The following is a 27,859-nucleotide window of genomic DNA, read 5'->3' on the forward strand; positions in this document are numbered from 1 at the left end:
TATATTTATATGATGTTATAAACATCAGGTTACCATTTATTATAATAGTTTACCATAAGTTAGCTAACAGCGTTAGTGAAGTGTTGGTCACGTAAGCTATCGCTGCAACCTATTATCTTCCAATTTACTAGATCTGGCTACATAACATATAACTACAGACTAGATTCACGAGAGGTCGGCTAATGTGTGTAAAAGTAAAAAATACAGTAATTTCATTAATTTACCAGCGAGCACTGAAAATGAAGCACTGAAAATGAATGGGGTTCAATGCTGGAACTAAGAGAAGCAGCATAAATTGCTGTAGAATGAACATAGAATGGCGGATCCATTTTTTAGATAAACAAAATGTACATAAATACACATACACACACCCCTGTATGTGGTTCACTTCACTGATTTCACACTAAATCAATAGCAGAGTGTGAAGGTTGAATTGGCAGAACAATAGCATTGTTCTAAATATTTTGTGAGCCACTATGGAGTATTTTGGAGTTTAGAAGTCAGAAAACCTTTTTTTCTTTCACCAGCATCACAGTGACCTGACTACATGTCTTGTCATTCCCAAGACAAATTAATGCTGTATTTTCTGCAAAAGGAGGGTCTACATCATACTAAGAAATTGTTGTGGTCCAAACAGGTGTTTCATTTCAGTTTCTTGTCCAACCCCAATATCTGTCCGTCTTTCTATATAACATAGCTGTGAACAAAGCAATAAAGTAGCTTACCATTTACGCTGGTATGTTATTTTAATTTTAAAGCTGTAGTTTGGGGAAAGAAAGTGGCATTTTGTACAGCAAGGTATTTGAACATACATACATACATAAAAAAAAATAATAATAACAAAAATAAAAACACTGAAAGACCAATAGAAAGGCATTCTCTGACAACATAGCAGTGCTTTTGCACTTACAGTAGTGAAGAAAGAAACATATTAAATTAAATGATTAAAGTGGTCAAATAATTAAATATATATTTATTAAAAATAGCAATTAAGTATAATCTTAAATAACACTAGTAGCCTACCTTCCATGCAGTGCGTCTGGTTCAAATCTAAATAACGTTTTTAGCAGAGGTTAAGAAAGACACATGCTCTTGTCTCCCAATTTGCAAATTTAAGCTTTCAGAAGTTCAATCTTGCAATATACAAACCAGGAACTTACAGTCCATTTGTGCATTTATTTGTGCAGATACAAAGGCTGATGATTTCTCACTGTGGTACATATTGAGTATTTTAATATGTTCAGTAATGCAACATTACGGTTTTCTTATAACTATTACAATAAAATAAATAGTGTAAATGCATCCCTCTGCTTTAGAAAACAAAAAACCTCAAGAAATATTCTTCACATTGTAGGACCAGTTGCTCCTTATTAGATCAGTACAGACATTCATATCAACCAATAGAAACGTCCAACAAAGAAACTTTGAACTATGAAAACATACAGACAGTCAATGAACATATCAATAGTGTCTTCTCACATATTTCCTTACAAAGAATGTATATTCACACTGTATGCATTGCTCACTGTACAGAGACTAGCTGTGCTTGGCAACAGTAGGAGGAAGCATGTCCTCTTAAACTCTACAACCCGTACAATGCAAGTCAGGAGAGCGAAGGCCTGCATTAAAGCACTAACACTTTCGTAAAGAGAGAGTCTTACGGTAAATAAATAAAACAATCTGCCACGTCACAAATAGTCATACACAGATTTCGAAATATCTACATATTTATCTAAACAAATGCAATGGTGGACTCTCTTAAGGCAGCTAGTTTTGGGTATACTTGAAATGAAGTGATGATTAACAATGGAGTCTATACTGATTCTCTAACTTAACCTGACTTACCCTTATAAATGTTAAAACTGGCTTTGGGAACAAATCGTCTACCACAGCACATACACATTACCTATAACCTACTGAACTTTGAATGCAATCTAAAGTATTATAAAACACAGCTTTGCTTCAGTGCTGATGGTTTCAACCTTTGCATTTTAATACAAAGACCAAGTGTGGTGCTGGAAATGATTGACTAAACACAGATGGAATGAATTTGGGATTATTTGGGAACTGCTCTGATAAATGAAATCAAGGTCTTATTTTTAAAAAGTAATTTAAATTCTAACAGGCCTTCTTACCTGCATTCAGTGCAACAACCAAGCGAGCTACTCTTATACTTTCAGGTGATTTTATTCCCCTATCTCCTTTCTTCTCAGAGCCACGGTTCATAGAATTGGTTCGGGGATCTGAAAATATTAACAATATCTTCTGGATGATAACCAGAGCATGACTGTGCATAATCAAACTTTTCCATCAGATTTGTGGTAATAAAGTAAAGCAGACAAGGAGAAACATGCAGCTCTAGGCCCAGCGGGCTAGAACAGCGGACTGCTTGTCAGCTCAAGTCTCCACTTTCCCATAGGTGCCCTCTGGTGGTCTGTACTGCCTAGGGAAAGTCTTCAGCTGGAGGGAGTTGAAGGCATATTTGCGACTGCCTACGTTTTTCATGGTGTTTTCTCGCCGGCAGCCCTCGCTGTGGACCAGAGAGGGGATTGAGAGACAGGGATAGAATGATGTGTCAATAAAAGACCCCTGTAGTGTCAACACTCCTGTAGTGTTGTTAACTGTAAGTGTGGTCTTACCTGCGCATACAATCCAAGGCCTGGGTGAAGACCTGCGGGGCCATGCAGTGCTCCTGCTGGAGGATATGACATTGCTCCAGGGTCACCGACATGGCCGTGCGATCCTTTGCACTCTTGCAGCTGGTCACGCGCACACCATTCAGACGCCGACAAACCTGAAGCAACAAATGAGAAAGATGTCATTGCGTTAACGGCTATCACTGGAGTTGTGATTTCCCCATATTTATTTACATTTACATTACATGTATTCATTTAGCTGACGCTTTTATCCAAAGCGACTTACAATTGCTATATATGTCAGAGGTCGCACGTCTCAGCAACTAGGGGTTAAGTGTCTTCCTCAGCGCCACATTGGATGTCTCACAGTGGATTCGAACCTGATCTCTCACACCAAAGGCATGTGTCTTATCCACTGCACCATCACATTTATGTTTTGTTTAAATTTATGTGTAAGGTTTAAAGTTTATACACCAAGATGAATATTTGGTGTAAATAATTAATGCACAAAACATTGTCGATCGACAAGGACTGCAAAACAACTAATCACAGTTCGTTTTGTTCCGTGTCATGTTTAGTGGCGTTAGTCAATGTATTTAGAGAGTCTATGACGCTAATGTTATATACTTTTGAAAATCCAGCGTTTAGTTGATTCTGATAAGCACTTATTGTCACAGTTGTAAACACAACGGCTTTCTTCCATGAGGGGGTTTGGCTTCACAACATCTTTGTTTCCAGGCAGATCGTTAAAGAACGCGACATGCGCGTCTCCTGAAAATCCTTTAAAATTCAACCAATCCGAGGACGACTTTGTGTTTCCAATTTTGTGTGCCATATGCATCAGACGTTCAGCCAACGGCTGAATTTCACGCTTTAGAAATTCGCCAGAAGTACTGTTTGCCTACTCTTTTATGAGTACTGTGAATTCGGACATACTACTTTTGTAACAATCTGTTTTTCGTCTACTATATGGAAGAGTATGTGATTTCAGACACAGCCCAGAACTGCCTCTCTTTTCATGAAAACGTGACAAGCAGGTGACAAAAAAGCTGTGCAGTGCTTTGTCTACCGGGTTAACTGGAGTATTTCTGCTTTTCTAAAAGCGCTATATACTGTCAGAGAGTAAATGAAGAGTTCAGATGCAAAAGCCTCTAAATGCCATTTGAAATTTTCTTCTTTAATGATGATTTTTATCAAACTTGTATATTTAAGTTCAGTAATTTCACTTAAATGGCAATGATAATTACCTATTAATTGTTATTTAAGTGAAATTACTGAACTTAAATATACAAGTTTGATAAAAATCATCATTAAAGAAGAAAATTTCAAATGGCATTTAGAGGCTTTTGCATCTGAACTCTTCAAATCTTTATTTTCACTCAACCCGCCTGCTGTTTTTCACTCATTGGTCTGAAAAATTGTGTGCAGTTTTGTGCTGAACATTATTGGTATGAACAAACCTCCAAGCACAAAAGAAGAATAGTAATGGTGGATTGCTGTACCTCTGCTGCCTGCAACAGGATGTCCACATTCTTGCTCTTCCTGGCATTGACATTTTGACTGAGGAATTTGAGTAGCTCAGGCACACAGTTTTGACTGCGAGAGCGGGGGAGACCTATGGATGGAGAAAATTAACTTGTTAGGACAGACAGAAAACATCTGCTAATTTTCTTTCATAAAGGGACTTGAAATAGGCAAGTTGATGTACATTTAAATGTACTAAATTGCAACTTAATCATTGCAAATGTATAATTAGTTACAAATATATTTAAATACATGACATGCAATACAATGGCATTAAGATATATTTTAGTTTACCATAAATGCATGTCAGTACATTCGACAGTTCACTTTAAGCATATTTCAAAGACTACATATTACATAAAGTATTTAAGTACAAATTGAGTGGTTCACTCACACTATAAAACATGCAATTAAGTGACTGAAATCATTACTTTGAGTTCACTCTTAAGTATATTCTTTGAAATTATTGAATATCTGTAACAAGTACTCTTTTTTTTAAAGTATGCTAAAGTGTACTTTTTCACAAGTCAGTCAGTGTATTAAAAACGAGTATTCAGGACTCACAGTCTTCAGGCAGCACTTCTTTAAACTGGTCATAATAGGATGTAAGACGAGCTAGACTTTCCATATTCACTACTTCCTGCAGCGAAGTGTCTCCAAACCTTAATAACGATATAAACAAATATAGCAATGATGTATAAATATTTGTATACAGAATGTACAATGAATGAATATTTCATGACTTGCTCAAATCGGCCTGCACACTGAGGTGGGAAGATTTCACATACTTTTCCGCTAGCGTTTGTTGCTCATTGATTCCTACATTGAACAACACCGGTTGAACACGCAACAGCATCCCATTTTGGATCTCCCGTGGCAACGCATCAAACATCACCCCCGGTAACGGAACACGCACATTAAACCCATCTCTGTTGCCCGTGATGACAGGCAGCATATCGGGGCTGAAGCTGGAGGTTGCCTGTGTAACTTTAAAGGTGACATTCCGAAGGTCCATGACGCCTACGCTCATGTCTTCCAGCATGGAGAGTTCCTCCCCTTTGAGACGAAAGAAGAGCTCTGAGTTAACATATTCAGATACATTTACCACCATACATAAATAAGCTGAATTGAAATGTGCTTGTATGTTTACCATAGGTGCTTAGGAGACCCTCAAACTGGACCAATAAGCCAATAGTGTGGAGTTGTCTGAGGAAGCCACTGTCACTTAGACAGTTCCTCAGCTTTATCACAAATCCACAGATCAATGCTGTCAGCTACAGAAGAAAATGCATTTTATTAGAATGGATATCAAATGCTAATTTACAGTCAGCTGGGGAAATGTATGTACACTGGACAATGAAGCATTATTGCATTCCAAAGTTATCTTTTTAGAGTACTCTGAAAGTAGAACCAATTTTTTATTTCAAACTTTTTATTTCACAATTCTGACTTTTTTTCCCTTGCAATTTATAATTTATATCACACAATGCAATTTTTTTCACCCAGAATTTTTCAGGAAGTCGCAATGTTGTTGCCTTTAATCCTTACCAATCCTGGTAAAACGAATGCATTATGGGATATCCATCCATTTGGCAAAAAGGGGAAAAAAAAGCCTGGCCACAGCATCAAATATATGCCAAATTTAGTTTAAGCCTTAAATATAAAGTTTTAAAATATAAAAAAAAAACAAAATGTACTTAAAATTGGCAGGAAAAAAAAACATTTCCAATCTTCTTCCAATATATGTATAATAAAAAGGACAAATATTAAATAGGAAATATAAAGTAACAAAATCTTATCAAAGATATATTTATATAATGTGGACTTTTTTTTTGGTATAATTTGAAATATTTAAAAATGTATTTTAATTGATACTCTGACAATTGAACAGAATTCATTTCACAGAATTATGATTTCAATTACACGAGAGTAAAAGTTAAAACTTCATGCTGATTTGTACTCTACTTTCGCCAAATTTAGCACAAACTAAGACGTAGCTTTACAGTAACCTATGCTTCTCCATCCATTTACGCTTCTTTCCATATTTCATATTTTTCCACTGCCTTTTCAATTTCATAGTAAGTAATTGGAACTTTCTACGGAGCACATTTTATGTGAGCCGGGTTATATTTGACTCTCAATACAATGATGTTGTGTATCTATTTAATAAATCTTGTACTAACTGTCTGACAGAACACCACATCTCTGCGGTACTGTAGTGACAAACTCATGGCGATAGTGGGAGCGCCGTCTTGCATTAGTAGAAACACCATGGACTTCTTGGCTTTGTCGCTCATCATGGCTACACACTCGTTCAGAGTGGTAAGGAGGGGATACAGAGCATCACTCCATTCACCTAGAACCATAAAACACACAGTTAACAACTGGACAGCCCACATATATAATTGAAATTGGTAAAAATGGTTTGCATTGAGAGGCTTACCAGGAGAGGACCCCTCAACACTGGGACTATCTAAAGAAGGATAGAGAGAGAATACATTTTGTTGAAGACAACTATGGTAATATTATTTATTTTTTTATTATTATCATTTAATAATACATTAATTAGTAAAACAAAAAAAGAATAAAAAAAGGCCATCACTGTGAATGAATCTTGTAATGTTTTTGGTTTGTTAGCATAGACATACAATACATATCCCAATATAAGCAACAGCAACCATGCATTATGCTGCATTCCAATCAACACGGAAAATGATGGAAATTAATTTCCTGCTTAAAATAGTGTACATTTTAGAAATCCGTAATTTTGCGAAGCTGTAGATGTCACAAATACGGTGGCACCCACAAGACAAACACTATTTTTTTTTAATCAAAATAAAATGCATGAATGAATCTTAGTTCCTCTCTGCTGATGATCATACTAACAAATGCCAACATACTTCAATATTACATTAAAGTTAATATATTTTAAATGTACTTCATTATTATGTGTAATTACAAATATATTTCAATACATGACACAAGTTTATATAGAAACTACATATGTTTACCATAAATGTGTGTCAAGTGAATATAGGAGTACAACTTAAGCCCTACTCAAAAAAGCACTCTAAAGTTCAGCTAATTACATTTAATATAAATTTACGCTATAATACTTTTCATCTAAATCCAAACAGCATGAAATTGAGTGTTAATTTCAGTTCCCACTTAACTATATACTTTTAAGGTATATTATTTATGTAATAAGTACTCTTTTAAAACTATGCTAAAGTGTACTTCTTTTTCCACTTTGATTGAAGTTGGTGATATCAAGTAGAAATGTCCCCGATTGCAGCATTTTCACATGTCACTAAAACAGGATGTAAAAGTGAAAGCATCTGTGGTATGTGAGCAGTTTTTAAAAGGAATTCAAAGAAAACTTAAAACAGGGGGGGACCTACAGGAGTGAGTGTAAGGACTGGATGGACATGCAGGGTTCAGTAAGGGTGATGAGGATGGTGAGGAAGACTGATCAGAAAGAGGTTGTGATGAGGTCAGGGTGGTGGAGGAGCAAAGGGAGAAGAGCCTGTCACCAGGGTTGATCCAGAATGCATTGCCCTGGCTACCTCTCTTGCTAGTGTCGGCCTGTTGGTCAGAAAAGAAGACGTCTTCACTGCTGTCACTCTGCAACCGTTCTCTCGTCAGCAGTCTGTCCACACAGCGGATCACACACTCCAGACTCTTATCCACATTTTGCCAGATCTTTTCCTGAAGGAGAAAGGGAATATTTTCAGATTATTTCAGATCGTCAAATCATAAAGGTATAATGTCGGTCTCTGAATGACCTTACCCACTCCTCCTCCTGCCAGTTTAAATTCATGGATGCTCTGTTCCCCTTCCCGCTCCATTTGGCCTGTGGAGAGCCTTGATCGTTCCTCAGGACCACACGCTCCGTGTCATGGGTGGACGGAGAGCCTCTGGATGCGATGAACTCTGGGCGCGCAGCACTCAGTGCCTGGATTGCTGTAGTTAGCAGCTTACTGTCACACACTGTCACCAGCTGCCGCGTCTGAGAGAGACAGAGAGGATGGCACAGACATGGCACTTACTCATTAAGTGGGTCTCAAAAGCTTTTACTGGGAAGATCTGTTGAGCATGAGAAACATTACATAATAGTTACAATAGTTCTGGGCTTCTCAGAAGCAGAAGTCATCATAGTTGCGTAAACTTCTATAATGATGAATGAAACTACTACTTGCTTTCCCTTTCGCTCCAATAGCGGAATAAAAAAAAAAAAAAGGTTACACAGTAGCGTTTCTACGACTTTGCATTAAATTGGCATTAAATTTGATTTATGATGTCACTATAACTGTGGAAATGTGTCATCACAACCTGTGAAAACATAACATTTACAAACTGATGCTTAAATATAAAATAAAAATTGATGTACATAACAGGTTTTATGAAAGTTGGTTAATAATGATTCTTAAATATTCATAATTGACTGCACAAGAACTATAGATCTGTTAAAATGTATCAAATGTCTTGAGAGGAGCCACCCACCCAGACAGGATTGACATATAAAGTGACCAACCAAAAGTTGGTTTTGTTTTAGATGCCATTTATTTCCGAAAATCCTAGATAAAATCCGATTATCGGATAATATCGAGGGTTCTAGAGATTATTTCATATGATTTTCATTTTCCAGTGGTGTGAGGTGTCTTAACTAATTTAATTGCTAGTTTAAATACCTCAGGCAAAACTCAGACTATATCTTTCTAAGAGTCGTACTGTGTGCTATTATTAAGTTGCGCAAAGCCAATCAGATGGGAGCTGGCAATTTCAGCCTGCTCTTGTGTGCAATATGCATTAGACAGTCAGTAAACAGTACGTGGTCCATGCAAAAGCCTCTCACCTTTTCAGTCAGGATAGCGAGCGTCCTCTCCAGTGCATTGGTTGAGCGTTCTTTGGCAGCGCGGGACAGCCGCTCAGTGTAGTAACTGACCTGCGTCTTTAGAGTGTTGATATGGGAAATGATTTCTTTAGCTTTCACCACATCCTGTGGCTGGTATCGCATTGAGTGTGGAGCTGACTCACCAGCACTATAACGAGACACAGCATTAAAAACAAAACAACACAGTCTCCAATTCCCCATTAGTTATCACTTGTTCAGCTACACAAGCTGTGACCAAGAGGACTATACTTGCAAATGAGATGGTGTGATATACAAGCACACAAAGAAGACGTACGGATGGAGTAGGAAAGCAGTTTTGTGCGAACACATCATCATTACAAATGTTGGTGCAAACAAGAAAGATCCTTCAAATGTAAAGGACTTGACGCCGACTGATCTTAAACAGGATGAAACACCATCACATGTGAAAATGACAGGAAAACAGTCAACCCTGAAACTCACCCTTCACCCTCATTCGCACTGATTAGAAAGCAAACAACATAAGGGCAACTGATTACAATCGCAGTCACGTAATAAGTGTGAAATAAAATTTCAATATATTAAAAAATGTAAGACGGATCAGAAAGCAAACAACATAAGGGCAACTGATTATAGTTGCAGTTAATGTGCTAAATGTGAAATAAAACAGCAAAATATGTCCCTCACACTACAAGAATTAAGGCCCTTTCACACCAGGAACAATAACTGTAATGATAACAATATTAGCATCCAGACCAATACATGATATAGGACTGTTAAGTCTAAGCAGGCACTACAATTTTGTCATCTACTGCTTTCGTAACTGCGGAGTTCATATTAATAATTCCAATGATAATTATTGAAAAAAATTGTATAGGGTTGCTAAAGAGCCGAGAGGTGTGTAACAGTATATTTCTTTATACACAACAATAATTTAATCTTTAATGACTGAATATGTGCATTTCATGTTTATGTCTGATACACAATGTCCATCACGCCGTTCATCAATGTCGTTTCACTCATAGTTAACGCAGACAGAAAACAAAAGAATAGGAAGTATAATCAGCAAAACTTGAAATGGCTCCGAAATTTACAGCAGAGCAAGTCCTGAACGCAATCAAATATTACTGTCACTGTCACTTGATGGTGGATCTAGTGAAGAAGCTATCAGAAATCAAAATATTGATTTTGAAGATTTGAGATCGAAGGTTTTGAAGGTTTGAGATTGTGAATATGAACCAGATACTGTATGTACTGGCCTGGGAAATGAGCTCTGACGCCTCAGTGATGATGGTATAAAACATCTGCTCAAACTGAACCCTTCCAAGCTCCAAAAGGTAACAAAATATGCTTTATTTTATTATACTGGAATTGGTATTCTAATATCATGGGGTTGGGTGGTGATGGTGCAGTGGATAAGACGCATGCCTTAGGTGTGAGAGACCCGGGTTTGAATCCACTGTGAGACACCAATGTGTCCCTGAGTAGGACACTTAAAGGTATAGCGGAGGATTTTCTTTTTCCGGGTGGTAGTCTATACTATTGGTCCACCTAAGTGTCAATCATTCTGGTGATATGTTTACGTAAGGCCGTCGTACGTGCTCATCCCTATGTAGTTTTCACTTTCAGGTGTATTATGTCGGAGTTGCGGTTTCAACCATTCCTTTGAAAATGGCTGAGGGTCGAAAGAGAAAAAATGTATATGAAGTGTATGATAAGAAGAGAGGCCGCAGAATATAGAAACAAGACCAGAGATATTTTGGGTTAATGTGCTGGCGTGCACTAAAAACACAGGTTGGGCTTCTCACTGATGCCGCAGTCGCGAAGATTCTACTAGACAGGTAAAGTTTGTCATGCTATTTGGAGAAATCAATTTAAAATCACTAGTAAAAGTTAATGCAAGCTACTTAGCAATGCTAGCCCTGGCACAAGTCGTGCACCGCATAGACACGGTAAACATCTTAATTTGTCTAAAGTAGCCTTTTGACCAAATGATAAATGGTATCACCCTGAAATATTCTAAAACCTTGTGTGTTCATGTGTTCATATTCTAAAACCTTGTGTGTTTATTATTACACAAATGCAACAAGCTACTTCTCCATTACATATGCAACTATGTATAAAAATAACGTATTATTAACAATGAGACATATTAGGTTAAGGACCAACGTAATAGCACTGCTTATATGTTGCCATGTAACGTAATTGCGATTTGCAAAATAGTTTCCTCAGAACGTATTTCGCGTGATACAGGGTTGTACATACCATGTCTTGAGTCCTCGGTCACTCAATCGATCAGTATAATAAGTAAGTAAAACACGGTAGGGCATTTGACCTGTTGTCTTTTTTTATGAATGTTTTTGAGTTAGTTTATAATTTTCAACATAATTGTGTAAGGCATAATAGACGTTCCCTCTCGGGAGAAAGAGTGTTGTGTTTGTCCATGTGCATTTTTTTTAAAAAATTGGAGAGGGCGGGTCTTCTCTAAAATTCGGAAAGATCCTCCGCTATACCTTTAATACCTAGTTGCTCCAGAAGAGTGCGACCTCTGACATGTATAGAAATTGTAAGTCGCTTTGGATAAAAGCATCAGCTAAATGAATAAATGTAATGTAAATGAGTTTTATCGCAACAGGTCATTAATCCGTGTTAGATATAGATCCGGTCGCTAAAGACCCAAGGATGTATTAATGATTGGCGAAACATCATGCATTTAAGGGTTAAGAAATTTTTTTAGAACTATATCTTTATTGTTATCACCCTTGGTGTGAACAGTTCTTAACACAATAAAAAAGCCCAAAACCTATCAGAGCAACACAAAAAAATTGATTAATTTTTCACCAAGACTTTATAATAAAAGGTCTTACTGCTTTTTGGCTTCCTCAAATTTCTGAATGAGTTTCCTCAGTCCACTGCCCTTAAAGCCCTGATGATGCGCCGCAGGAGCCCCTGTGGTCACCACGTCATATGTGCGATCTGTTCAAAAATGTGCGTTATGTAAAGAACAGCCTCCACTGAAGAATGCCTGTTATGAAATGCACATATTGACCATCTCACCGTAGCCAGACTCGCCATGCACTCTCATCCTCTGAACGTGGAGGTTTGTAGGCATGAACTCTAGTTTTTTCTCTCCTTTTAGAGAGCTAGATTTGAAGGAAGGACCTTCAGGATAGCAGGTGAGAGGAATCAGATAAATAATACAATGTTGAAAACACCTTCCTTTGTGACAGCAGCTTTACATGTGAAATCTTTCTGGTTGAGTTGGTGCCACCAAACTTACCCTTGTATTCGTGTAGATTACTGAGAGTCTCCTGATAGGTGAGGATGATAGTCTGGTACTGAGTGATGATCTGTCTCCTCAGATTCTCCCAGCAGGGGGACAACTCGCCCAACTCCTCTAGCTCACAAACCCTGCGTGCAGATAGAAATGTGCAACAACATAATATCTCATTTAGAAATATGATATACATTCATAGTGTTTGAGTATTGTTAGTTAGAAGCTAATGAAAGCTAATGCCACATTACTGCAATGCGCTGCACAAATGAAAGTCTTGACTGATTCTTCAAAAGAACTTAGATTCTTTCTGAGCATGAGCACTAACTGTGAATTGGGTTTACCTGGCAGCATCTTCCTCCAGCAGTAGTTTGGCGAACTGTCTTGGTATGTGCAGGGAAAGCACGCTCTCTGCCATCTGCTCCAGCACACGCAGATGATTTCCATCCGTAGTGGGAAATCGGTACATCCGTGAAATAGTGCCTCCAAACACTGGAATCAATTAATCAACCAATCAATCCACCAACCAACCAACCAATCAATCAGAGAATTTCTGTATGCAGCATTAAATTGATCAATAGTGAGAGAAGACGTTTATATCATAAATTATTTCTATTTTAAACAAATGCTGTTTCCACAAACATGTTAAGCAACATTGATAGTAAGAAGATATGTTTCTTGAGCATCAAATTAGCTTGTTAGAATGATTTCTGAAGGATCATGTGACACTGGAGTAATAATACAGAAAATTCAGCTTTGCCATCATAGGAATAATATACATTTTAAAATAGATTAAAATAGATAACACTTATTTTATATGGGAAAAATATTTCACAACATTAAGCAATGTCTTTACTTTATTTTTAATCAAATAAATCCACTGAAATTCACTGAAAAAAGTTTTTTAAAAAATCATCATTGAAATAATAAAAATCCCCAAACTTTTGAACCGTAGATTGTATCTAACCATCATAGTTGCATTTACACTGCAACATGACTACTGTTGATTCTTGCGTGCAGAAACTGAAAACAAGATATATGCTAAATAAAGCAGCATTATGCAGAACTGAAGCCTAAAACCTAAACTTAAATAAAAGCACTAATATTTCTTTAAAGGAATCCTAATCTAATTATAGTCTTTATAAATCTATTCACATGCAGTATTTAACACTCTATAAATAACAGTTCTTGTGTTTCATTAATGGATGCAGGAACCGTTTTCCGAACCTCTTTCACAGCTGTCATGCCTGTGGCATTCATGAATCTTCACAGCAGGAAGTGAACGCTATGGCCCATTGCTTCAGTAATGAGGGGCACATTTAGAAATAAAACGCTACCTCCAGATGGAATGTGGCTGCAATAATTAAGAAATAAAAATGCACAGGTTTTGTACAGTATATAGACACTCACCTGCCTTTAAAAGACTGTCTTTACATAAGGAGGCAGATTTAGCTTTTACTCCCATAGATTCGGTCAGACTTTCATCCACCGGTAACACCATCTGTAAGAAACATGAAAATAATTATATTAAAGATTTGTCATCAGACTCAGATTTACCGAATTAAATAGAGACTTATGGCTCCTTAAAGGGTTAATGATAGAATAAAAATGTTTTGGGTGAAATATCCCTTTAACAGTAGTGTAGTCCCCAGTGTTTTTTATTTAATATACAGTACTATTATATTTATTAATATTTTCAATTAGCTTTTTGTTGTTGCTGTTGTTAATTTTAGTTTTAGTAATTTTGTTAGGTATTTTTTCTCTTTTTATTATTTTTGAACTTTAATTCATTTATTTCTAATTTGAATAATGTTTGTATTAATATATTATTTTATTTCAAGTTTTCTATTTTTCGTTTCAGTTTTTATCTAATATGTGTATTTTATTTCAGTTTTATTTTCATTAAAATAATTTTATAATAGTTTTAAATAACCTTCATGACACTGGTTTAAAAAAAAAAAAAAACTACTGAAAGTATTCCCAATGGACATATATATATATATATATATATATATATATATACATATATATATATATATATATATATATATATAATTATCAAATCAGCCATAAGCCACCCTGCACTTTAAAAATGGATTTTGGACAGCGGCCACTTGAAAACTCAATAGACCACTAATGTATAGTGTGAAGAACAGCGTATGCAAGCACTCACCCTCCCGTTCACTGTGTCAGAACGTGCCAGAGGAGCTCGCTGGTCTCTCCTCTCCTCCATCTGCCATGCGATGATGGTGATGTTACCCATCCGCTCACTCTCTGCTGATCTGAGCCAGCGAAACACACACAAATACCTGTCAGACTACATTTCCTGGAATTTCTACAAATGTTATGATGTGGTATTACATATTGGCTTTGTATGTACCTATATTTATCTCACATACCGCAGTGTGAGGTGTAGCCTGTGGTGTTTGTCTTGAAGCAGCTCTTTTACTGTAAACATAGCCGAACCGAGCAGGTACATCTAATTAAAAAAAGAGAGTCGAGTTTATGAGGCTGAGCAAAACAGATGCAGAATGTTAAGAATAATGTTTTTTTAATAATGTCTTACAGTCCCCTGTGAGCGGTCCTTCACATCGTAGACAGACAGTTTGATTTGAGTCTGCTGGGTAATCAGAGAGTCTTGGAAGAAGGCAATGCTGCTCAAGAAGATTGGATTGCTGGTGCCCTGAGAAAAAAAATGAAGTAGGAAATGCTAAATCTGATACTTTCAGGCTTTATATGGCCAATTTCGCACCAAAGATGGATTTTAGCAGCAAATATCCTTAAGATAAACACATGTGAAACAGCATTTCCATGAATGCCCAAGCTTTTTATTGGTTTTGTTCGATTTCTATATTTGGCTGAGTGTTTGTTTGGGGGCTTGCCAATGTATTCGATTTCTCTCATTTTTGAGGGGAGAAGAATTTATTGAAGGTTTGTGGTATTCCAATGGTATTTTGTGTGTTAGTTAGCGAAGAGGCTAGCTGTTTTTCGGAGAATTATTTTACTATTTAAAGACGCAAATCTTTATGAGAGATGTCGTTACGGAGCTCAGGGACAACATGTGCTGTTCGCGGTTGTATGTATAACCGGACTAAACTAATTCAATGGCTTAAACGTGATTGTTTTGAACATAAGCTGAAAACGAAATCACAGTGATCCTGCCAGAGCCCGTCTCTGATCCTGCCAACGACTGTAGTTTCCATCACCTCCCAAAAGACGACGAATCTTCCTGTGTACATTTGTTTAAATTCTTAATATTCTATAAACTCTATCAGCATGTCATTGGCTGTTCGCTACTGATGTTACACCTAAACTCAGGATCAAAGAGTGAGTTGACAGAATAACAAATGTGCCAGTTAATGTATTCAAGTAGCACATTCATTTATAATTTTGAATAAACTCCAAAGCACAATGACTAAGTGTGTATTTTTTATTTTAATTGTTTGTCAGCTCGCACAACTGTCTGTCACCATGCCTTGATGAGTATTGATTATTAATAATGTTATTATAATACTCCCAATCAACTACTGCGGAGGGTAAAGGTACTGTTATTTCACCCTTTTGAATTTCGTTGAGGTTGTGTTCCCACATCGTTAGCTAGTTTGGATCGCTATAACTTGAATGACTGTCAACTGTTGAATGAACGTGTGTCAAGCATGTCAAATCGCGCTTTGTTTACTTCCAACCGGAAGTCGCGCCCACTTTTGACGCAAGGCCTCATGGGGCGTAAGAAACTTGTGGATACAAAAGGGCTACAAACAATAGTGCAAAACTGCCACATGAGATTGATCTACCCTGCAATCTTCTCTGAGTAACGCCGTTTCCTTGTCATTCACACCTATCGTTTCTTTGAGCCATTTGGTTCACACCTTTACAGACACAGATTTTACTGTAGATTGCATTCTGAGGCACAGTCACAATGTAAATGCATTTGACTAAAGATGACTGAAAATACAAAATCTTTCAGTTTGTTCGCAAAATATATTTGTAACACTTTATTTTACAGTCTCCATGTTACGTTTATGCAGTTACATAAATGATGCATAATTACACAACTAAACATAAACCTAACCCTAAAGTAACAACATGTACATCAGTTAGCTATTATTACTTAGTTCTTCAATGTATAATTGCACTGTAAGAAGGACACCTTAAAATAAAGCATAACCATTAGATTATTTTAACCCTGTGAAGCCTGACATAAGAAATTATAGTCAGAAAACACTTTTTTAACCTTTAGACAAAAAGATTGCATTTAAAAATGTATTTCAGCATATTCTAGTTGAAAACCACTCACTTGGATGGAAATAAGCCATCTGACTAGCATGTAAATCGACCAGATCAGATGGCTATACTATGTCATATTGTTTGAAATGAAATCCAAAGAACAAAAACAAGGTATAAAATGGTAGTTTTTCCTAGCACGTCTCCATGAATCCATCCTCACCTCTATAATTTCAGTCTGTGCATGTTTGGTCCAAAATGCCTGTGGAGGGGTGGTGCAACTCACTGCTACAAAGCTACTGGGCTTACGGTCCAGTGATGGAGTGATTAGCTCACTGCATGCTGGGAAAAGAACAACAATTCAGTAAGATAATCGTGAAAGAAGTGAAGTGATTTAGTTGTGATTGTACACACAGTAGCATAACAATCCAGACTGTGTAAGCAACGATCTGAAACGAGTCTTGCGATGAAGAGTGAAATACGGTACAGAAAAATATCAAATAACCCTAGGTGGCTAATTGTAATCTACATGATGTTTCATCATGGAAAAAGTAATATAACTGTCAGAGAGTACAGCTAAAATCAGACGAAACCCAGTGCTGCTAAAACAATGGAAATATTTGATTTAACAGCCCACAGATAAGCTGCATGAATGTTTATTGCATGTGAACTAAGAGGGCAGGACTGATGAACAGTTTATTTCCTACACAAATACAGTATGATGGATATTAGCGTAGGAAGCCAAAAAAGGAGAAAGAACAAAGGGGGTGTCTCTTCACTGGATGCAGGTGTACACACATCTCCTAAATGAGTGGATATCTGCTTTGACGGCTTGTATTACCGAAAAGTACTTCACTTAGTTGGATAACGCTGCACCGTAATCATTTTATAATTGACTGAACTGCTGTTACTCACCCAGACTGAACTCAAGCACTGGCTCATCAGGATCCTGACTGTTTCCTAAACACATGTGGAACATAACACAGAATTTCCATAGTCTTTTTATAAGTTTGTTTGCAAATTATTTATTTTATCAAAAAAATACGTATAGAATAGAAAACGTCATTCAGGTTTGGAAAAACTTAAAGGTCAGTAAATGATGAAAGAATTTTAATTTTTGGGTGGACTGTCTCTTTAATGTCTTTAGAGCTTTTGTGGCATGCCAATTACCCCAGAAGATCATGTTGTTACATAACATTCCAGTTTGTGTTTGGGCTTTATGTTTGCATTTGTTCAGTTTTGCGCCACTCCTTTGTTTCAATGGTTACCGACTTCCTTAGTTTATTTGGTTTAGCTGTGTGTCTTGAAATTGTTTTGTTAAGATAATTTTTTTGCCATATATATATATATATATATATATATATGCCGTGTTCTCCCTCAGTCTCTGTCGGTTCTTGTTAATGTTTGGTGTTATGTGGTTTTCTCCAGCGTTTTTCCTGGTTCCTAAGTATTTGATAATTAAAATCTTTCTTTAATTGAGTTATGCCTCATCGCGAGTATTTCTTAGCACCACATTACGCATATCTCATCTCTCAGTTTGTAAAACAAAAAAGCAGAGATTTTAAAAGCAGAAATCCGACATTTAAAAAATCCTAACTGTCCTTTTGTAGTGTTAGTGTATCTACTTTTCTTGGTGGAAAACGTATGATTATGTGTGTTACTGACATATCTTTAGATCACTATGGTATAAACTTGCTGAACAGGCAAAAGTTAAATGTCCAAAACCTCAAAATGTTAAGTGCCAAATAGCTTATAGATGCTCACCTGTTAGCGCTAAACCCATCATCTCAGATGACAAGTCAAAGGTGTTGGCTCGGTACACAGACCATGGCCTGTGGCGTGGACTGCGCTCTCTTCCCGCCATCTTGCCGACCAGCTTCAGTGACCAATAGGATTACACTTTACACAACCAGTTTATGTTGCAGGTACAGTACAGTAATCCAGGCTCTGCTTCAGTCTAAAAGGTTTGAATCTAAAAGTAAAAGAGAAAAGGGGACAAAAAGGATGAGTCAATATTTGTGTCACCAACTGTCTGGAGACCAAAGAGCCATTGAACCCTAAAACAACTAAAGAATGAGACTTGTCCTTAATCTCAAGACATTATGTATGTCTGTATTATTTATGCAGTTTCATAGGAGAGCATTTATAATTGAACACAATGATAGACCTGCAATCAGAGAGAGTCAGTGCCTTCCAGAGAACTATTTTAAGTTTATGACTGGATAATTCATGACTAAAAGGAAATGTTTTACAAACAGGATGCTGTTATCTTCAGGTAATCACTTTATATAGATACAGCTTAATGAGGATCATACATGCTTCAAATGACACCAAACATCACATACCGCAGAATAAAATCATCCTTATTTCACAACCATTTTACAAATGTAGGCCTATGAATTATAATTCTGATAAACAAATTCAGATTCTGATTTGGCACTCAATTATTATCATTTTAATAAGGACTTAAAAATTATTAATGGTTCTTATTATCAATGTTGAAAACATTTTTATGCTTGATATTTTTGCGGGAATCATGATACAATTTTCATATTTTTTTTAAAAAAAAGTTAAAAAATACAGCATATATTTTCAATTTAAAAAATGTAACATTATAAATGTCTTTACTACCACTTTTGATCAATGCTGAATAAAATTATTAATTTACTAACTCCAAAAATTTGAATGGATCATGGTTTCCACAAAAATACTTTCAGCATTGTTTATAATAAGAAATGTTGAGCATTAAATAAGCATAATGATTGTGGGACACTGAATGGCTGTTGAGAAATTGGTTATGCCATCACAGAAATAAATTACATTTGAAAATATATTAAAATAAACAATATTTTATTATAGAAATGCAGTCTTGGTGAGCATAATAGATTTTGTTCAAAAACACCAGCCTTCATTTCTAAGGTAAAATGGCCATAACTAGGCCCATCACAAATATAACAGACTAAAGAAACAGAACTCATGTGTGTCACCGATATAGAATATAAATAAAATAAAATATCTTACTTAAGCTCTGAATGTCATTTTATTAGTGTTTAACAATATATAAGTAATGTATATCTTTTTAACCTGCATTACATTTTATATCAGAGGTCTCAAACTCGCGAAATGGCCCGAGGGATGATATTTTGTGGCCCCCTACTTGACATTAAAGTTTAATGTTACTGCGTAGGGTGCCAGATATGGAACATTCCAGGCAAAACCCAGCTAAAACACACCGTAAACAGGCCTTGTTGTGGCAATAATAATAAGCCTAGTAATAAAAAAAGAAGAACCTTGCAGCAACATGGGGAAAAAAAACTTCATTTTTTGAAGTATGAACTATAAGTTAATTTTAAAATTTGTGAACTGAACTTTGAACTGGCTCATGTATCTATAATAAACTTGGTCCAACAGGTTGATAGGAAGGTTTACTTTGATATGTGTAAAGTCAATAATTTGTTTGAGACACTAACATTGGGTAGAAAGAATTCAATAAGACGGGAAGACATGGCTGCAAATATTTGTATTTCAAAAGCAATAGTTGTTTTTCTAAGTATAATAAAAGGAAATGTGCCTTCCGAAAAACAAAACAAAAATCATTCAATATAATATTAGTGTTCTATAAAGAAAATAAAAAGGACATGAGCAAATATAAGTGTCACAAAGATGTTGTGTATAAGGAAAAAACAAAGAAAGTTTGTAAAATGAACTTCAACTCTCAGAAGGACAGCTCATGAAGTACCAATCATGTACAGAAAGGAATGTTCAAATTCAGAGGAACAGTTATTGAACGTTTAACAGTTAGTGAAACGTTAATAATAAAGATTGAGAAGATTGGATCAGTTGTGCTCCTTTTTTGGAATACTTGTTTTTAGTGGAATACTTGATGCGGCCCAACCTGACCCAGACTCTACCTCCATCGGCCCCCAGTTAAGTTGAGTTTGAGACCCCTGATTTATATGATGTTTTCAGCTGATGCTGATATGACTGTTACTACGTATCCCGTCATAAAATTAATCGGAGGTGGTGACTTTGCCCTAGATAAAGAATATGAGACATAGTGAAAGATTATATCTATCACCAAAACCTGAAAATAAGATTGCAAATCTTTCAGCATTCACTAAGAATGAACCGGGCACAGTGGGTATAGTGATTCATTTGCTCTATGCGCTGATTTAGAATCCAGTTCACTAAAGCAATTATGCAAATCAACTAAGTGTTAACAACACACATACAAAATCAGTTTGCCAAAAATAGCTGTAGTCAAGTCACATTTACTTGTATAGCGCTTTACAATACAGATTGTCTCACAGCAGCGAGATAACGGGAACATAATGCAAACAAGTTTGTTTCACAAAGAAAATAGCATCAGTCAAGTTCAGTGATGTTTCATTTTTATAGTATTGTCAATGCAGGCAGATCCAATGCCAACAAATTCAATGCAGGCCAAGCCAATGGCAAACAAAGGTGGGAAAAGGCGACAGTGGCAAGGAACCAAAACTCTATCAGGTGGCAGAATGGAGAAAAAACCTTGGGAGAACCCAGGCTGTCGGGGGGCCAGTTCTCAGAATGCAGCAAACTTTTACAGTATGCTGGGACTGAACAAACCAATTGAATCCCGACAGAGGTGGGGGGAAAGAAAATAGATGAGGATGCAAATACTCTACATGAGTGCGGATGGAGGGTTTTGGGCTGTGGCGTAGGCAAAACAGCAGGTAGTATGGCAGCAGTCTGGGGCTGAAGCAGTGGACGGCTGATTCATGCAACATCAACAACCCACCAGCCATCCATCTGCTTGTTATGTCCACTACACAGCCTAGAAACTAATCACAATGAACAACACTTTTATCATAATGTGTTCACAGCAATCAAGAATATAGTCATCTCCCGCCTCCATAAACTGTGGCAGAAGGATTGATAATTATATCAGACACTCATATTAGCATTGACATTTCATGCATAGTAACCACCAATCTCAGCACTCTCATCTCAAGCCTCATTCAGACTTTATGCATGTTTAGGTTATGTCTAAAAAGTAGTTAGGCCAAATGAATAATGATAATATAGAAATACATGGAAAAACAGATTACAGTGAATGTGTTGAAGTTTGTTAATGCTTATTAAATGTCTCTCTCCCTGAGGCGTTTTTTTTTAGTCACTCATCCAAATCTCTCACAGCACAACAAACACATTTAACAGAGACACACCACTTAGGCTACAATATTAAAAGACAGGTTTATGGAGTGAAGAACGGAACTGGGTGACGATGATTTTCAAAAAGATTGATGTTTAAATCATAATGAGGTTATTCTTTCAATTGCACACTACCTTTCAAATGTTTGAGGTCAGTAAGATTTTTTTTAGGAAATTAATACAATTCTTTTATAAGGAATAATCAAAATGAATCAAAAGTAAAAGACATTCTTATTAAATAATCCTTATTAGGGTTGTCAAACGTACTGGTACTACCAGTACATGTTAGTCCAAAAGAAAAAAGTACTGGTAGAACCGACTGAGTATGTTCGGTACCCACTGGTAGACGCTGTTTTTAAATGTTCTCGTCGTGTTTTAGAGCTCTCGCTGAGCATCAAAGTTTCTATTTCATAGCACGTTTTTTTACAAGCGTTGAGCATTGAATCCAATCACAATCAAATCTGTTGAGCACTAGAGCGCAATGCAATGGCCAATCAAAGTTGCTAATCAGTAAGTTAGTCTGAATCGGCTTAGCACCACTGAAATCGCACAAGGTTTTGTTTTGTTTTGTTCCACATGAGCCGCTTGCCAATTCTTTCATTGTAACCATGATGTAAATACATTGATTGTACAATATATATTTTTATTATAACGGGAGTTTTGCATGCTAAATTCAGATTGTGATTTAGAAATTGACAGCCAATAGTTAGGGATGGCTCTTCTCATGCTTTCTGTTTTATTCATGGATGTCATGGTTTATTCATGGTTTTGGATGTCTTTACTAACTTTTCTGAGCCGGAAGAAGCAATTACCTTGCAGAAGGAGTGAGCCAGCTCTCAGATTTCTTTAAACATACCTTAATTTGTGTTATGAAGATGAACGAAAGTCTAACGAGGTTGGAACAACATGAGGGCGAGTATTACTGACAGAACTACCCTTTATTGTTGAAAATACCCATTACATAAAATATTTTTGTCACACAACTTGGTATATGCTATAAAGTATGTCCATACCGTTTTTAAATTCAACAAATACAGACCATTTATGATTTATTCGTATGATGATGAGTAAATCACTGGCTTGGCGTTTGTTAAAGAAAACGTTTACATCAGATCTGACTGAGCATAAAAAGTGTTTGGATGCCCCAGTGAGCACTGTTGGTTCAATTATCAGGAAGTGGAAGTTACAACCAACACTGCTTCAAAGAAGTCATTTCTCTAAGCTCTTTGTGTAAAAATGGAGATGACTTGTGAGAGAAGTCACTGAGAAGCCCACTTTAAGGGAACTAGAGCACAGGTCAGCCATATATTGAGCTCTATGAAAGAGAGTGGTACAGAAAAAAAAAGAAAAAAAAAGGGGGGATTGTGAAAGTATTTCCACATTAACACTCTGTCTACACTGGACAAGACATGTGATGCTTTTGATTATTATTATTATTCTTTTTTTTTTAAATTAAATAAATGCAGCCTTGGTGAGCATAAGAGAAAATAAAGTGGCACGACTAGCTGAGCAGCATCAGAAATATAAACAGGTGTCTATCAACTGAAAGCTCAATGTCATGGACACTCTGAATGTAGATAATAATAAAGGGAGTGCAATTTATTTCTGGTGGCACATTGCTTGTGGTAAACAATGGGTGATGGACCAAACACAACTATGCCTATAAGCATACATTACAGACCATCACACGCATGCTCTTGCCGTCTCGTGCTAAACTGTCAGTTCTCAGTCCGTCACACAGTCCACCTCCTCTCACAACCACATCCTGATCTTTTGCTTAATCAGGAAGTGTGAGTGACTTTCTTTTCAGCTGAGCTTTCTGGGACTCTCAATAAGCAGAGCATTTCGGTTAAACTGTTACCTCAGCAGAGATGTATACATGCAACAGACCTGCATATTAGGTCTAATAATCAATACCTCTGTTGCAGTGCTGTTTCTAGGGTCATAATGCAGAGGTTTCATCCAGTGCGGGAAACAACGTGGTGCAAAGTGGCCGCAAACATAGCACTCATGAGCACCTTCTTGAAATCTAAAATTTCAAGAAAAAAAACAACAACAAAAAAAAAACAATGAAAAGAGATCTAATGTAGGTGGGATGTAATTATTGTATGGAAAATAGTTCCAGCATGTCTGAAAGTAAAAGAGGAACAGAGGCAGGCAATACTACAGAGGAGACGGTGGAGGCTTTGTAGAACTTTCGAGTCTAAACACAGATTAGAGTGAGATTAATCTTTTACTATGCAAAAAGATTCATCTATACAAAAAGAAAATTCTTTACAAATATTAAAAAAAAAAGACTATACAAATATTGATGTATCATTGGCATATCAATGTAATGTGAAACCATGCCACAAAAGTAAAGAAAACATTAATTATAAAAATAAGCCAAGAACTTAGCCTTGATTCTATGTATGCACAGTTCTTATAGATGAAATTAATCCATTCGTGAGAATGTTTCTGCATAAACATCAATTTATGTGCATGTGTCTGTGTATAAATAAACTAATTCATGAGTACATTACTGTTCAAAAGTTTTTTTGTTTGTTTGAATTTTTATTATTATTATTATTCAGCACAGGTGCATGAAACTGTTTTCAACACTCATAACAATTTGAAACGTTTCTTGAGCGGCAAATCAGCATATTAGAATGATTTCTGAAGGATCATGTGACACTGGAGACTGGAAAATTTAGCTTTGTCATCACGGGTATAAATTACATTTCAAAATAAGCTATTATAGAGATAATTATTTTAAATTGTAATAATATTTCACAATATTTACTGTATGTTTGATCAAATAAATGCAGATATCATACAAGACTTCTTTTAAAATAATTTAAAAGTCTTAACTTGGAAGTTTTGCCTTCTACCCATTTTTGTTTTCCAGAGAAAAAGAATGGATGCTTTTCTTAATGAAATGGTACATCTCTATTCTCTAAACTACCATACAGAAGAACAAAGTCTTTTTATGATCAAACATGGCATCGTTAATGTAAATATTTCATCCAAATTTAAAATTCTGTTAATATCTCAATCAATCGCCAATTCAAACCTATGCTTTTGTTATTTACATGGGGCACGAAAAAATATAGATATTTTGAAGAATCTTTACACAGCTCTATGCCATACAAAAACATTTCTGTCAAGACCATTATCGTTAAATACTATTGACAATTAGCATACAGTTTGCAGGAGAGCAGCAATAACAGAACCAATATAAATGTATTGCAGATATCATTCATTCAAGATTTTCTTCTTGAATGAACTTTGTTAATAAAACATCATTAAGAGTGACGCAGTTTGAAATCCAATTTGAGCAGCCAGAGCATCCAGACTGAGGCGCATCTGTAAAGATCTGATTGGAATCACATTTTAAACCTCCATAATGTGGTTTGAATCAGATTTGGAGTCCATATTTCTCATGCATATGTCTTCTGAACTCTGAATATATTGAACAGACTTAAATTTAAATCTGAAATTTGAGCCCCAACCTTCTGCGCCATGTTTGACATCATTGCCCAATCATAATGAACAGCCATTTCCTTTAAGTGATGAGTCATCGTCTGGGTGAAAACATGATTATCCATGCTCTCCTTTCATCTCTAGACTTTACATCATTTCATCTGGCTGAGGAATAATCTGCTTCTCTTAAAAATGAGCAGCCAATCTGTCACTGTCTGTCTCTTGGCACACAGCTGAATGGTGTGAATAAACCATAACAAGTGCAGAAGGGCAGACAGGAGACATACAGTAACATTTGTTCTGTATTTGTGTTTCATGCATGAATTGGCAGAAGAATAGTAAACCACCTGTCATTGGCAGAAATTGTCTTGCCAATATATAAAAGGTTCATGGACCATTGTGACATTGGTCAGACAGAGAGAGAGAGAGAGAAAAATAATAATTTCTTATAAACCTAACCTACACAACATTAGTTGTTTTTGGAAAGGTCAGTGAGCACATTGGATTTTTTTTTTTTTTTTTTTTTTTTTAAGAAATGGGGAAATTAACTATTAGCCTATCATTTTCATAAAGCAAAATAAATAAATAAATGATGAAATAACTAGTGAATACATTAAGTATAGGAATGAGAAACTAATCTTTGCATTGGTAACCCAGATCTCTCACTGGAAGGCTTTGTGAACTGTTGCATAAACAGCATGTGAGTCTTTGGCATATCCACCAATCAATAGTGCCATTAATCCACGTACTGAGAATATTAAAGAACAGTGAACCTTTATACACAACAAGAGAAGGTCACAATTGAAAAAGACAATCCTATATTTAAGGAACACCTAGAAAAAAAGGTTTTGAGGAAGAAGGACCCAAGGCCCTTGTATTTACAATGAAAAAAAAAATAACGATACAGACTTTAAAATTAAACATCTATCATCATCATACATCTTTTTATTTTCATTCTTCCTGATTGCGACATAGGGTTGACATCAAGTCATCAGAGCAATCAAAGATGCTGCAACCAGTTATGTGATCTGTAACTGGAGTCTGGCTCTCTACGTAAACCTTGTGTTTTCTATGGATCAAGGTCTAAGTGATAAGATCATTTTAGATGTCATAGCCTATTATAAATCAGAAATAAATGTAGGCTAATACAATTCTTGCAAAAAGTGTGTAGCCTACACCGAATCTTTTCTCAGATATTTCACAGCTGGCATGGCATAAATGTAAGCATTTTAAATTATTTTGTTTTAGTATTTGAATTTTATATTTAGGAACAGAGGCAACATATTTCATTAATTCATTTTTATAAAAGGGAATCGTACAACACTTGTAACGCTATTTGTTTTGATTGACTAAGGAGAACCGACTCAAATGAATGATTCATTTAAGAACCGTACAACACTCGTCGCACTGTTTGTTTTGATTCACTACAGAGAACCGGCTCAATCGAGTCATTCTTCAGTAACGGGAATGTACGTACGCTGCATGTATGTGTCGTGTTGTAGTTTTTAATAATGATGTTGTGCCACCGCTGCATAGAGAACGTTTTCCGAGTAGTTTAGCACATTGTTCCGTCTGCACTGACAGAAGTCGAAAACCGAACGTCAAGAAAATTCCGGAATTTTATGGTAATAATTGGGTCTAGGTTTCCATCCATAATGTGTTCAAGGCATCTTGTAGCTATATAACGTAATGTCAACAGACAGTGTATGACCTGATTCTTTTACCTGGCTGCAGGAACATTAGAGCACATTGAAACAACGTAAAGCTTCTGCAGCAGCAAAAGCTGACAACATCTAGACATTTGAACAGCTCTCGTGACGAAATAATTATGAAGAGTGATGACTGAATGAACGATTGCGTTCTCGTCATATGCCTATAATACGCTTTCTAAAACACTTCACTACACCACACGAGCTGCTAATATCACTCTCGCCCAATTTCTGCCATATTACGGAGTCGGACTATGTGCATATCAAAAGACAATTGATTTCCTTTTCTTTATTTCTTCCTTCCAAGCGTTTGGTTTAACCACTAACGTTACTACACACGGACTGCAAGCATACCAGCTTTAAGTAAGCAGAAGTGATCACTTACGTTTCAGTCACCGATATGCTCCATGATTTTAAAGTAACTAGCCTATGCAGATCAGTGTTTTGATACACGGCGATCTCCGCAATTCGTTCACTTGCTCTGCATTGTGGACTCGCCCTGCCTTTACGTCACCGCGCATTACGTCAGAGATGCCCTAAAACCCCGCCTCGTTCACATCACAAATACATTGAGCCAAAATTGCTTTATAAGATGTGGAAATGGTGTATAATTAATTGTTTGTTTGTTTTTTCGGCCACATGTATTTAAAGAACGCCTCATGGAAATGTTTTCGAAGGATAACGTACAGACCTAAACGAGCGCGTTATCTGAAGACCTTGACACCCATCTAGCGGTAGAAGATTAACTGCAGCTGGATGGTATCCTCCTTGGACCCAGGAATAGACTTTTGTCCACTGTAGTAGTGGACATTACATTTTAGTGAATTTCTCAATTTTCTCTGTAACATACATGTCACGGTTTTAAGTCTGGATGTCCTGTGAAGAGCTCATTCAGGGCTTTCCAGTGGGCCTACCAAATATGGAGGTTTCACCTTATCAGCAACTTCTACTTGGTCTTTAAAAAACA

At 36.4% G+C, this 27,859-nt stretch overlaps 1 protein-coding gene across 3 annotated transcripts; it reads right to left on the reverse strand.

Moving 5' to 3' along the window:
* Window positions 1-727: 727 nt before the first annotated feature.
* On the reverse strand, window positions 728-27,413 carry inpp4aa (inositol polyphosphate-4-phosphatase type I Aa). 3 transcript variants are annotated; one of them, XM_039683268.2, is made up of 24 exons: window positions 27,278-27,413; window positions 18,296-18,503; window positions 17,447-17,491; window positions 16,755-16,873; window positions 14,874-14,990; window positions 14,707-14,786; window positions 14,481-14,589; window positions 13,718-13,808; window positions 12,652-12,799; window positions 12,314-12,444; window positions 12,091-12,195; window positions 11,901-12,009; window positions 9,517-9,534; window positions 9,016-9,202; window positions 7,951-8,169; window positions 7,727-7,868; window positions 6,604-6,633; window positions 6,344-6,516; window positions 5,311-5,434; window positions 4,949-5,216; window positions 4,725-4,822; window positions 4,139-4,251; window positions 2,640-2,794; window positions 728-2,530 (listed from the first exon to the last, which is right to left on the reverse strand). In XM_039683268.2, the coding sequence occupies exons 2-24, from the start codon at window positions 18,393-18,395 to the stop codon at window positions 2,398-2,400; spliced, it is 2,814 nt and encodes a 937-aa protein (XP_039539202.2). In that variant the 5' UTR covers window positions 18,396-18,503; window positions 27,278-27,413; the 3' UTR covers window positions 728-2,397. The 3 variants fall into 3 exon arrangements, with proteins under 3 accessions (XP_039539202.2, XP_039539200.2, XP_039539201.2); XM_039683266.2 differs by having other exon boundaries at window positions 7,562-7,868; XM_039683267.2 differs by lacking the exon at window positions 9,517-9,534 and having other exon boundaries at window positions 7,562-7,868.
* Window positions 27,414-27,859: the final 446 nt, after the last annotated feature.

This window comes from Pimephales promelas, chromosome 7 (genome assembly GCF_988280905.1).
Source record: "Pimephales promelas chromosome 7, fPimPro1.hap1.1, whole genome shotgun sequence".
In the NCBI taxonomy this organism is placed as follows: domain Eukaryota; kingdom Metazoa; phylum Chordata; class Actinopteri; order Cypriniformes; family Leuciscidae; genus Pimephales; species Pimephales promelas.